Source organism: Pseudophryne corroboree, chromosome 6 (assembly GCF_028390025.1).
Source record: "Pseudophryne corroboree isolate aPseCor3 chromosome 6, aPseCor3.hap2, whole genome shotgun sequence".
NCBI lineage: Eukaryota > Metazoa > Chordata > Amphibia > Anura > Myobatrachidae > Pseudophryne > Pseudophryne corroboree.
In genome coordinates this window covers 295,422,819-295,435,887 of record NC_086449.1, presented here as the reverse complement: position 1 = coordinate 295,435,887, position 13,069 = coordinate 295,422,819, and the positions used below count along the sequence as shown (strand labels likewise).

The following is a 13,069-nucleotide window of genomic DNA, read 5'->3' as shown; positions in this document are numbered from 1 at the left end:
AGGGGAGAAGAAGCGAACCTACCTAAGTGGTGGTAGCTTGGGCTTCTTAGGCTACTGGACACCATTAGCTCCAGAGGGATCGAACACAGGACCCGACCTCGTCGTCCGTTCCCGGAGCCGCGCCGCCGTCCCCCTTACAGAGCCAGAAACAAGAAGGTGGTCCGGAAAATCGGCGGCTGAAGACTTCTGTCTTCTCCAAGGTAGCGCACAGCACTGCAGCTGTGCGCCATTGCTCCTCATGCACACCACACACTGCGGTCGCTGATGGGTGCAGGGCGCTGGGGAGGGGGCGCCCTGAGCAGCAATAATAACACCTTGGCTGGCAAAACTAACACCATATATAGCCCCAGAGGCTATATAGGTGTATATTAACCCCTGCCAGAAACGATAAAATAGCGGGAGAAAGCCCGCCGAAAAAGGGGCGGAGCCAACTCCCTCAGCACACTGGCGCCATTATTCCCTCACAGTTCCGCTGGAAGGAAGCTCCCTGGCTCTCCCCTGCAGTCCTGCACTACAGAAAGGGTAAAAAAGAGAGGGGGGGCACAATTTAGGCGCAGTATATATATATATATATATATATATATATATATATAGGCAGCTATATGGGAAAACACTCTGTATAGTGATATCCCTGTGTTATATAGCGCCCTGGTGTGTGCTGGCATACTCTCCCTCTGTCTCCCCAAAGGGCTTTGTGGGGTCCTGTCCTCTGTAAGAGCATTCCCTGTGTGTCTGCTGTGTGTCGGTACTGCTGTGTCGACATGTATGATGAGGATAATGATGTGGAGGCGGAGCAAATGCCTGTGAATGTGATGTCACCCCCTGCGGGGTCGACACCAGTGTGGATGGACTTATGGAAGGAATTACGTGACAGTGTCAGCTCCTTACATAAAAGGTTTGACGACATAGGACAGCCGGCTACTCAGCTTGTGCCTGTCCAAGCGTCTCAAATGTCATCAGGGGCTGTAAAACGCCCGCTACCTCAGATGACAGATACAGATGTCGACACGGATACCGACTCCAGTGTCGACGATGATGAGACGAGTGTACCCTCCAATAGATCCACCCGTTATATGATTGAGGCTATGAAAAATGTATTACACATTTCTGATGATACCCCAGGTACCACAAAAAAGGGTATTATGTTTGGTGAGAAAAAACTACCAGTAGTTTTTCCTGCATCTGACGAACTAAATGAGGTGTGTGAGAAAGCGTGGACTTCCCCAGATAAGAAATTGATCATTTCTAAACGGTTAATGGCTGCGTACCCTTTCCCACCAGAGGATAGGTCACGCTGGGAAATACCCCCTAGGGTAGATAAAGCGCTGACATGCTTATCAAAGAAGGTGGCACTACCGTCTCCGGATACGGCCGCCCTAAAAGAACCTGCTGATAGAAAGCAGGAAAGTACCCTAAAAGCTATATACACACACACTGGCATTATATTGAGACCCGCTATTGCATCAGCTTGGATGTGCAGTGCTGCTGCTGCGTGGTCAGACTCCCTTTCGGAAAACATTGATACCATGGATAGGGACAATATTTTGCTAACGATTGACCATATAAAAGACGCGGTCTTATACATGCGTGACGCACAGAGGGATATTTGCCGGCTGGCATCAAAAATAAGCGCTATGTCCATTGCCGCCAGACGGGGGTTATGGACTAGGCAATGGTCAGGTGATGCCGACTCCAAGCGGCACATGGAAGTTTTGCCCTATAAAGGGGTGGAACTTTTTGGGGAAGGTCTTTCAGACCTCGTTTCCACAGCTACTGCTGGGAAATCGACTTTTTTGCCACAGGCTACCCCACAGCAAAAGAAGGCACCGTATTATCAAGTACAGTCCTTTCGGCCCCAGAAAAATAAGCGGGCTAGAGGCTCATCCTTTCTGCCGAGGGGCAGAGGAAGGGGGAAAAAGCTGCAGCACACAGCTAGTTCCCAGGAGCAGAAGTCCTCCCCTGCGTCCGGTAAGTCCACAGCATGACGCTGGGGCTGCTCAGGCGGAATCGGGAACGGTGGGGGCACGTCTCAGGTTTTTCAGCACACAGTGGGCTCTCTCACAAGTGGATCCCTGGGTCCTTCAAGTAGTATCTCAGGGGTACAGGCTGGAATTCGAGACGTCTCCCCCCCGCCGTTTCCTAAAATCTGCCTTGCCGGCAAATCCCTCTGCCAGGGAGGCAGTGTTGGTGGCTATTCAAAAACTGTATTCACAGAAAGTGATTGTCAAAGTACCCCTCCTTCAGCAAGGAAAGGGTTACTACTCCACAATGTTTGTGGTACCGAAACCGGACGGTTCGGTGAGACCCATCTTAAATTTAAAAGCCTTGAACACTTATATCAAAAGGTTCAAGTTCAAGATGGAATCGCTCAGGGCGGTTATTGCGAGCCTGGAGGAGGGGGATTACATGGTATCCCTGGACATCAAGGATGCGTACCTGCATGTCCCCATTTACCCTCCGCACCAGGAGTACCTCAGATTTGTGGTACAGGACTGTCACTATCAGTTCCAGACGCTGCCGTTTGGGTTATCCACGGCACCGAGGGTCTTTACCAAGGTAATGGCCGAAATGATGATACTCCTTCGCAAGAAGGGAGTTTTAATTATCCCATACTTGGACGATCTCCTGATAAAGGCGAGGTCCAAAGAACAGTTGATGGTGGGGGTGGCACTTTCTCAGGAAGTGCTACAACAGCACGGCTGGATTCTAAACATTCCAAAGTCACAGCTGGTCCCGACGACACGTCTTCTGTTCCTGGGAATGATTCTGGACACAGACCAGAAAAGAGTGTTTCTTCCACTGGAAAAAGCCGAGGAATTGTCATCTCTGGTCAGAGACATCCTAAAACCAAGTTTCGGTACATCAATGCACACGAGTCCTGGGAAAAATGGTAGCTTCGTACGAAGCAATTCCATTCGGAAGGTTCCACGCAAGGACGTTCCAGTGGGACCTGTTGGACAAATGGTCCGGGTCCCATCTCCAGATGCAACAGCGGATAACCCTATCGGCCAGAACCAGGGTGTCGCTGCTGTGGTGGCTGCAGAGGGCTCATCTACTAGAGGGCCGCAGATTCGGAATACAGGACTGGGTCCTGGTGACCACGGATGCCAGCCTTCGGGGCTGGGGGGCAGTCACAAAGGGAAGAAATTTCCAAGGACTGTGGTCAAATCAGGAGATTTCTCTTCACATAAATATCCTGGAGCTAAGGGCCATTTACAATGCCCTAAGCCAGGCAAGACCCCTGCTTCAAAACCAGCCGGTACTGATCCAGTCAGACAACATCACGGCGGTCGCCCATGTAAACAGACAGGGCGGCACGAGAAGCAGGATGGCGATGGCAGAAGCCACAAGGATTCTCAGATGGGCAGAGAATCATGTGTTAGCACTGACGGCAGTGTTTATTCCGGGAGTGGACAACTGGGAAGCAGACTTCCTCAGCAGGCACGACCTCCACCCGGGAGAATGGGGACTTCATCCAGAAGTCTTCCAAATGCTGGTCAACCGGTGGGAAAAACCACAGGTAGACATGATGGCGTCCCGCCTCAACAAGAAGTTGAAAAGATATTGCGCCCGGTCAAGAGACCCTCAGGCGATAGCGGTGGACGCTCTAGTGACACCATGGGTGTACCAGTCGGTTTATGTGTTTCCTCCTCTACCTCTCATACCCATGGTACTGAGAATAATAAGAAGGCGAGGAGTGAAAACCATACTCGTGGTTCCGGATTGGCCAAGAAGAGCTTGGTACCCGGAACTTCAAGAGATGCTTACAGAGGACCCTTGGCCTCTGCCGCTCAGACAAGACCTGCTGCAGCAGGGTCCCTGTCTGTTCCAAGACTTACCGCGGCTGCGTTTGACGGCATGGCGGTTGAACACCGGATCCTGAAGGAAAAGTGTATTCCGGAGGAAGTCATCCCTACCCTGATCAAAGCCAGGAAGGATGTCACCGCAAGACATTATCACCGCATTTGGCGAAAATATGTTGCTTGGTGTGAGGCCATGAAGGCCCCGACGGAGGAATTTCGACTGGGTCGATTCCTGCACTTCCTGCAAGCAGGGGTGACGTTGGGCCTCAAATTGGGGTCCATAAAGGTCCAGATTTCGGCTCTGTCGATTTTCTTCCAAAAAGAACTGGCTTCACTGCCCGAAGTTCAGACTTTTGTCAAAGGAGTACTGCATATTCAGCCTCCTTTTGTGCCCCCAGTGGCACCTTGGGATCTCAATGTGGTTTTGGCATTCCTGAAATCACATTGGTTCGAAACACTTAAGACTGTGGATTTAAAATATCTCACATGGAAAGTGGTCATGCTGTTGGCCCTGGCGTCGGCCAGGCGGGTTTCAGAATTGGCGGCTTTGTCTTGTAAAAGCCCTTATCTGATTTTCCATATGGATAGGGCAGAATTGAGGACTCGTCCTCAGTTTCTCCCAAAGGTGGTCTCAGCTTTTCACTTGAACCAACCTATTGTGGTGCCTGCGGCTACTAGGGACTTGGAGGATTCCAGGTTGCTGGACGTAGTCAGGGCCCTAAAAATTTATATTTCCAGGACGGCTGGAGTCAGAAAGACTGACTCGCTGTTTATCCTGTATGCACCCACCAAGCTGGGTGCTCCTGCTTCTAAGCAGTCTATTGCGCGCAGGATTTGTAGCACTATTCAGCTGGCGCACTCTGCGGTAGGCTTACCGCAGCCTAAATCTGTAAAAGCCCATTCCACACGGAAGGTGGGCTCATCTTGGGCGGCTGCCCGAGGGGTCTCGGCTTTACAACTTTGCCGAGCAGCTACTTGGTCGGGGGCAAACACGTTTGCAAAATTCTACAAATTTGATACCCTGGCTGAGGAGGACCTGGAATTCTCTCATTCGGTGCTGCAGAGTCATCCGCACTCTCCCGCCCGTTTGGGAGCTTTGGTATAATCCCCATGGTCCTTACGGAGTCCCCAGCATCCACTAGGATGTCAGAGAAAATAAGGATTTACTCACCGGTAATTCTATTTCTCGTAGTCCGTAGTGGATGCTGGGCGCCCATCCCAAGTGCGGATTGTCTGCAATACCTGTACATAGTTATTGTTACAAATATCGGGTTTTGTTGTGAGCCATCTCTTCAGAGGCTCCATTTGTTATCATACTGTTAACCGGGGTTCCTATCACGTGTTACATGGTGTGATTGGTGTGGCTGGTATGAGTCTTACCCGGGATTCAAAAATCCTTCCTTATTGTGTCAGCTCTTCCGGGCACAGTTCCTAACTGAGGCTTGGAGGAGGGTCATAGGGGGAGGAGCCAGTGCACACCAGATAGTCCTAAATCTTTCTATAGAGTGCCCAGTCTCCTGCGGAGCCCGTCTATTCCCCATGGTCCTTACGGAGTCCCCAGCATCCACTACGGACTACGAGAAATAGAATTACCGGTGAGTAAATTCTTATTTTCTGATATTAACCCGGTTACCACCAAAAGGGGTATTATGTTTGGGGAGAAAAAGCAGCCAGTGACTTTTCCCCCATCTGATGAATTAAATGATTTGTGTGAAGAAGCGTGGAGTTCCCCTGACAAGAAACTAGTGATTTCTAAGAGGTTACTGATGGCGTACCCTTTCCCGCCAACGGATAGGTTACGTTGGGAAACATCCCCTAGGGTGGACAAGGCGCTAACACGCTTATCTAAAAGGGTGGCACTGCCGTCTCAGGATACGGCCGCCGTAAAGGATCCTGCGGATAGAAAGCAGGAAGCTATCCTGAAGTCTGTGTATACACACTCTGGTACTCTACTGAGACCTGCTATTGCTTCAGCCTGGATGTGTAGTGCTGCAGCAGCATGGACTGATACCCTGTCAGACAACATTGATTCCCTCGACAGGGATACTATTTTGCTAACCATCGAACATATAAAAGACGTCGTCTTATATATGCGGGATGCACAGAGGGACATTTGCCTGCTGGCATCTAGAATTAATGCAATGTCCATTTCTGCCAGGAGAGTATTATGGACTCGGCAGTGGACAGGTGATGCTGATTCTAAAAGACACATGGAGGTTTTGCCTTATAAGGGTGAGGAACTATTTGGGGACGGTCTCTCGGACCTCGTATCCACAGCAACTGCTGGGAAGTCGACCTTTTTACCTCAGGTTCCCTCACAGCCTAAGAAAGCACCGTATTATCAAATGCAGTCCTTTCGGCCTCAGAAAGGCAAGCGGGTCAGAGGAGCATCCTTTCTGGCCAGAGGCAAGGGTAGAGGTAAGAAGCTGCACCAGGCAGCCAGTTCCCAGGAACAAAAATCCTCCCCTGCTTCCACTAAGTCCACCGCATGACGTTGGGGCTCCACAGGCGGAGCCAGGTGCGGTGGGGGCGCGTCTCCGAAACTTCAGCAACCAGTGGGTTCGCTCACAAGTGGATCTATGGGCTGTACAAATTGTATCTCAGGGATACAAGCTGGAGTTCGAGGCGACTCCCCCTCGCCGTTACCTCAAATCAGCCTTGCCAGCTGCTCCCAGGGAAAGGGAGGTAGTACTGGCGGCAATTCACAAGCTGTACCTCCAGCAGGTGATAATCAAGGTCCCCCTCCTTCAATAGGGCAGGGGTTACTATTCCACAATGTTTGTGGTACCGAAACCGGACGGTTCGGTGAGACCCATCCTGAATTTAAAATCCTTGAACACTTATATAAAGAAGTTCAAGTTCAAAATGGAATCGCTCAGGGCGGTTATTGCAAGCCTGGAAGAGGGGGATTTTATGGTGTCGCTGGACATCAAGGATGCTTACTTGCATGTCCCCATTTTCCCACCTCACCTGGAGTACCTCAGGTTTGTGGTACAGAACTGTCATTACCAATTCCAGACGTTGCCGTTTGGTCTCTCCACGGCTCCGAGAATATTTACCAAGGTAATGGCCGAAATGATGATACTCCTTCGAAGAAAGGGAGTCACAATTATCCCGTACTTGGACGATCTCCTCATAAAGGCGAGGTCCAAAGAGCAGTTGTTGGTCAGCGTAGCACTCTCTCAGGAAGTGTTGCAACAGCACGGCTGGATTCTGAATATCCCAAAGTCGCAGCTGATCCCTACGACGCGTCTGCTTTTCCTGGGAATGATTCTGGACACAGAACAGAAGAAGGTGTTTCTCCCGGAGGAGAAGGCCGAGGAATTGTCATCTCTGGTCAGGGACCTCCTGAAACCAAAACAGGTGTCGGTGCATCACTGCACACGAGTCCTGGGAAAGATGGTGGCTTCTTACGAAGCAATTCCCTTCGGCAGGTTCCATGCAAGGATCTTTCAGTGGGATCTGTTGGACAAATGGTCCGGATCGCATCTTCAGATGCATCTGTTGATCACCCTGTCCCCAAGGGCCAGGGTGTCTCTGCTGTGGTGGCTGCAGAGTGCTCATCTTCTCGAGGGACGCAGGTTCGGCATACAGGACTGGATCCTAGTGACCACGGATGCAAGCCTCCGAGGATGGGGGGCAGTCACTTAGGGAAGAAACTTCCAAGGACAGTGGTCAAGTCTGGAGACTTCTCTACACATAAATATATTGGAACTAAGGGCCATCTACAACGCCCTGAGTCAAGCAGAGCCCCTGCTTCAAAACCAATCTGTACTGATTCAGTCAGACAACATCACGGCGGTCGCCCATGTAAACCGCCAGGGCGGCACAAGAAGCAGGATGGCAATGGCAGAAGCCACAAGGATTCTTCGATGGGCGGAGAATCACGTGCTAGCTCTGTCAGCAGTGTTCATTCCGGGAGTGGACAACTGGGAAGCAGACTTCCTCAGCAGGCACGACCTCCTCCCGGTTGAGTGGGGACTTCATCAAGAAGTCTTATCACAGATTGTAAACCGTTGGGAACTGCCAAAGGTTGACATGATGGCGTCCCGCCTCAACAAAAAGTTTAAAAAATATTGCGCCAGGTCACGGGACCCTCAGTCGATAGCTGTGGACGCACTAGTGACACCGTGGGTGTACCAGTCGGTTTATGTGTTCCCTCCTCTTCCTCTCATACCCAAGGTACTGAGGATAGTAAGAAAGAGAGGAGTAAGAACTATACTCATCGTTCCGGATTGGCCAAGAAGAACTTGGTACCCAGAACTACAAGAAATGATCTCAGAGGACCCATGGCCTCTGCCTCTCAGATAGGACCTGTTACAGCAGGGGCCCTGTCTGTTCCAAGACTTACCGCGGCTGCGTTTGACGGCATGGCGGTTGAACGCCGGATCCTAGCGGAAAAGGGCATTCCGGATGAAGTTATTCCTACGCTGATAAAGGCTAGGAAAGACGTGACAGCAAAACATTATCACCGTATATGGCGAAAATATGTTGCTTGGTGTGAGGCCAGGAAGGCCCCTACAGAGGAATTCCAGCTGGGTCGATTCCTGCACTTCCTACAGTCAGGAGTGACTATGGGCCTAAAATTAGGATCCATAAAGGTCCAGATTTCGGCCCGATCTATTTTCTTTCAAAAAGAACTGGCTTCACTGCCTGAAGTTCAGACGTTTGTTAAGGGAGTGCTGCATATTCAGCCCCCTTTTGTGCCTCCAGTGGCACCTTTGGATCTTAACGTTGTGTTGGATTTCCTGAAATCACACTGGTTTGAGCCACTTAAGACCGTGGAGCTAAAGTATCTCACGTGGAAGGTGGTCATGCTGTTGGCCTTGGCTTCAGCTAGGCGTGTGTCAGAATTGGCGGCTTTGTCATGTAAAAGCCTGTATCTGATCTTCCATATGGACAGGGCAGAATTGAGGACTCGTCCCCAATTTCTCCCAAAGGTGGTATCAGCGTTTCATTTGAACCAACCTATTGTGGTGCCTGCGGCTACTCGGGACTTGGAGGCCTCCAAGTTGCTTGACGTAATCAGGGCTTTGAAAATCTATGTAGTCAGGATGGCTGGAGTCAGAAAAACTGACTCGCTGTTTATCCTGCATGCACCCAACAAACTGGGTGCTCCGGCTTCAAAGCAAACTATTGCGCGCTGTATCTGTAACACGATTCAGCAAGCTCATTCTGCGGCAGGGTTACCGCATCCTAAATCAGTAAAAGCCCATTCCACAAGGAAGGTGGGCTCTTCTTGGGCGGCTGCCCGAGGGGTCTCGGCTTTACAGCTTTGCCAAGCTGCTACTTGGTCGAGTTCAAACACATTTGCTAAGTTCTACAAGTTTGATACCCTGGCTGAGGAGGACCTTGCCTTTGCTCATTCGGTGCTGCAGAGTCATCCGCACTCTCCCGCCGTTTGGGAGCTTTGGAATAATCCCCATGGTCCTTACAAAGTTCCCAGCATCCACTAGGACGTCAGAGAAAATAAGAATTTACTTACCGATAATTCTATTTCTCGTAGTCCGTAGTGGATGCTGGGGACTCCGTAAGGACCATGGGGAATAGCGGCTCCGCAGGAGACTGGGCACAACTAAAAGAAAGCTTTTAGACTACCTGGTGTGCACTGGCTCCTCCCACTATGACCCTCCTCCTAGCCCCAGTTAGATTTTTGTGCCCGGCCGAGCTGGATGCACACTAGGGGCTCTCCTGAGCTCTTAGAAAGAAAGTATATTTTAGGTTTTTTATTTTACAGTGAGACCTGCTGGCAACAGGCTCACTGCATCGAGGCACTAAGGGGAGAAGAAGCGAACCTACCTGCTTGCAGCTAGCTTGGGCTTCTTAGGCTACTGGACACCATTAGCTCCAGAGGGATCGACCGCATGGAACTGGCCTTGGTGTTCGGTCCCGGAGCCGCGCCGCCGTCCCCCTTACAGAGCCAGAAGCAAGAAGAAGTCCGGAAAATCGGCGGCATGAAGACTTCTGTCTTCACCAAGGTAGCGCACAGCACTGCAGCTGTGCGCCATTGCTCCTCATACACACTTCACACTCCGGTCACTGAGGGTGCAGGGCGCTGCGGGGGGGCGCCCTGAGCAGCAATAAAAACACCTTGGCTGGCAAAACAATCACAATATATAGCCCCAGAGGCTATATATGTGATAATTACCCCTGCCAGAATCCTTAAAAAAGCGGGAGAAAAGTCCGCGAAAAAGGGGCGGAGCTATCTCCCTCAGCACACTGGCGCCATTTCTCCCTCACAGCTCCGCTGGAAGGAAGCTCCCTGGCTCTACCCTGCAGTCTACACTACAGAAAAGGGTAAAAAAGAGAGGGGGGGGCACTAAATGTAGGCGCAGTAAATACTATAGCAGCTATAGGGGACATAATTCAGTTAGTCCCTACATTATATAGCGCTCTGGTGTGTGCTGGCATACTCTCTCTCTGTCTCCCCAAAGGGCTTCTGTGGGGTCCTGTCCTCTGTTAGAGCATTCCCGGTGTGTGTGCGGTGTGTCGGTACGGCTGTGTCGACATGTTTGAGGAGGAAAATTATGTGGAGGCGGAGCAGATGCCTATAGAAGTGATGTCACCCCCTGCGGGACAGACACCCGAGTGGATGGTTTTATGGAAGGAATTACGTGCAAGTGTCGACTCCTTACACAAAAAATTTGACGACATGCCAAATGCGGGACAGCCAGCTTCTCAGCTCGTGCCTGCCCAGGTGTCTCAAAGGCCATCAGGGGCTCTAAAACGCCCGCTACCTCAGATGGCAGACGCAGATGTCGACACGGATACTGATACCAGTGTCGACGACGATGAGTCTAATCTAATGTCCACTAAGGCCATTCGTTGCATGATTGAGGCAATGAAAGAGGTGTTACACATTTCGGATATAAACCCAGGTACCACTAAAAAGGGTATTATGTTTGGGGAGAAAAAACTACCCGTAGTTTTTCCCCCATCTGAAGAATTAAATGAAGTGTGTGAAGAAGCGTGGGCTTTCCCCGATAAAAGATTGATAATCTCAAAAAAATTACTAATGGCGTTCCCTTTCCCGCCAGAGGATAGGGCACGTTGGGAAACACCCCCTAGGGTGGATAAAGCGCTCACACGTTTGTCTAAAAAGGTGGCACTTCCGTCTCCGGATACGGCCGCCCTGAAGGAGCCTGCGGATAGAAAGCAGGAGGCGATCCTGAAGTCTGTATATACACACACAGGCATTATACTTAGACCAGCTATTGCGTCAGCATGGATGTTCAGCCTCTCACTAAGCCCTTTCTGGCAAATTTGAAGCCTACAGTATAACCACCTTTACTTTTCAATAATCTGTTCAGAAGAGGTGTTTGTAGAACGGTGTTTTATTATTCAGTAAAGGGATCACAGATATGATGCGTTGATTTGATGTACAATACGATATGATGATGTGTGATAATGAGGTAAAACTGTTAATGAAACAAGAATATGCAATTATGATATGCATGTGAAAAGCAAAATGGATATACACAAGTACATATAACATGGGCTGTGCAAACATGTGATTACATGTGCAAGTATAAACTACAGTGCAGCTAACATTATTCACTGGCTAAACAGGTTGAGATGAGACATTTAATATACAAACTCACCATCGAATGCTATATGAGAGTTGGACCCATGTAAAGCATGACTGTCTGGGACCATGAGGGAAGTAGAAAGGCTGATCCCAGCTTCTTCATCCCAGAATGCATTGCAAGACTGGCTACAAGAGGCTATGAGGGTCAAATTAATTGATGGGACTGACCACTAGATGGGGCAATAATACAACTTTCTGTAGTAAAGGTAATCAGATCTACACAAAGCAAATGCTGAAGGCATGACACTCCCCGTCTGGTATCACTGGTACCATATTTTAAACTCTAAACAGATAACAATAAGAATAGTTCAGTCACTGGTCTGAGGAACAACTTAGTCTCTCCTCGCTTACAGATCTTGACCTCAACCTTACGAACTTTCCCATCCTTGCTTGGGAACGTCTTGGTGACAAGACTTAAAGGCCATTCGTTGCGTTGTGACTGGCAATCTCTGACGAGCACAATGTCACCTGGTTTTAAGTTGGGTTTGGCAACTTGCCACTTGCTCCTTGACTGCAGGGTAGAAAGGTATTGTCTTTTCCATCTGTCCCAAAAGGTGTTTGCAAGGCTTTGAACTTGTCTCCATTGACGTTTGAACAGGTCTTTGGTATTGAATTCTCCAGGAGGAGCATAGGTAATCCCGGTCTTCTGTGTAAGAAGAGTGGCCGGAGTAAGTAGAAGTGGGTCTTCTGGGTCATTAGACACTGAAGTCAATGGTCTTCCGTTGACGATAGCTGAGACTTCAGCCATGAAGGTTGTTAAGCTCTCGTGAGTAAGTCTTGCAGTTCCCACTTGCAAGAATATGGAATCAAGGATTCTGCGTATCATGCCGATCATCCTTTCCCAGGCACCTCCCATATGAGAAGAATGAGGCGGGTTGAAGGTCCATGTACAACCTTGCTCACTGAGATATCTCTCTATGCTTTTAGTGTCAATGTTCGAATTAATTTGTAATTCTTTGGCTGCTCCAATGAAGTTGGTACCTCTGTCGGACCGGATGTGTTTTACTGGGCCACGGATAGCAATGAAGCGTCTAAAGGCATTGATGAAGCTTGAAGTGTCCATTGATTCTATAACTTCGATGTGAACAGCTCTGATGCTCATACAAGTGAATACAACCGCCCAGCGCTTGCTGTTCGCATTCACACCTCTAGTATGTCGTGTGATGACAGTCCATGGACCAAATACATCAAGACCAACATTGGAGAAAGGAGGGTCTGTACTAAGTCTGTCTGTTGGAAGATTAGCCATCTTCTGAGTTTGGGAAGTACCACGAAGTCTACGGCAAATGATACATTTGAAGATTGTGCTGCTTACACACCTTTTCGCTCCAATAATCCAGAACCCAGCTGATCGTAGAGCTCCTTCGGTAAACAATCGTCCTTGGTGTTTGACTTCGTTGTGATAGTGTTGCACAATTAAAGAAGCTATGTGGTGACTCCCAGGAATGATTAAAGGATTTTTCTCATTTGTCTCCAAGTTTGCTTCTTGAAGACGGCCTCCTACTCTCAATAAATGATTTTCATCAAGAAAAGGGTCTAGCTTTTTTAAGGTGCTGTCTTTGGGAATAGGATTTCCACTGTTAATGCAGTCGATCTCTCCGGAAAAGATTTGGTGCTGCACAACACGGATGATAAGGCTCTTGGATCGTTGTGTTTCTTCTGGTGCGTAAACATTTTG

General features: G+C 49.5%; 1 protein-coding gene across 1 annotated transcript; it reads right to left on the bottom strand.

Moving 5' to 3' along the window:
* Nucleotides 1-11,119: 11,119 nt before the first annotated feature.
* Nucleotides 11,120-13,069, bottom strand: LOC134935209 (uncharacterized). The gene is made up of 2 exons (XM_063930413.1): nt 11,405-13,069; nt 11,120-11,221 (listed from the first exon to the last, which is right to left on the bottom strand). The coding sequence occupies exon 1, from the start codon at nt 12,638-12,640 to the stop codon at nt 11,675-11,677; it is 966 nt and encodes a 321-aa protein (XP_063786483.1). The 5' UTR covers nt 12,641-13,069; the 3' UTR covers nt 11,120-11,221; nt 11,405-11,674.

Excerpts from the sequence above, each read along its gene's own strand:
- LOC134935209 (XM_063930413.1), bottom strand. The coding sequence starts at position 12,640 with ATGGCTAATCTTCCAACAGACAGACTTAGTACAGACCCTCCTTTCTCC.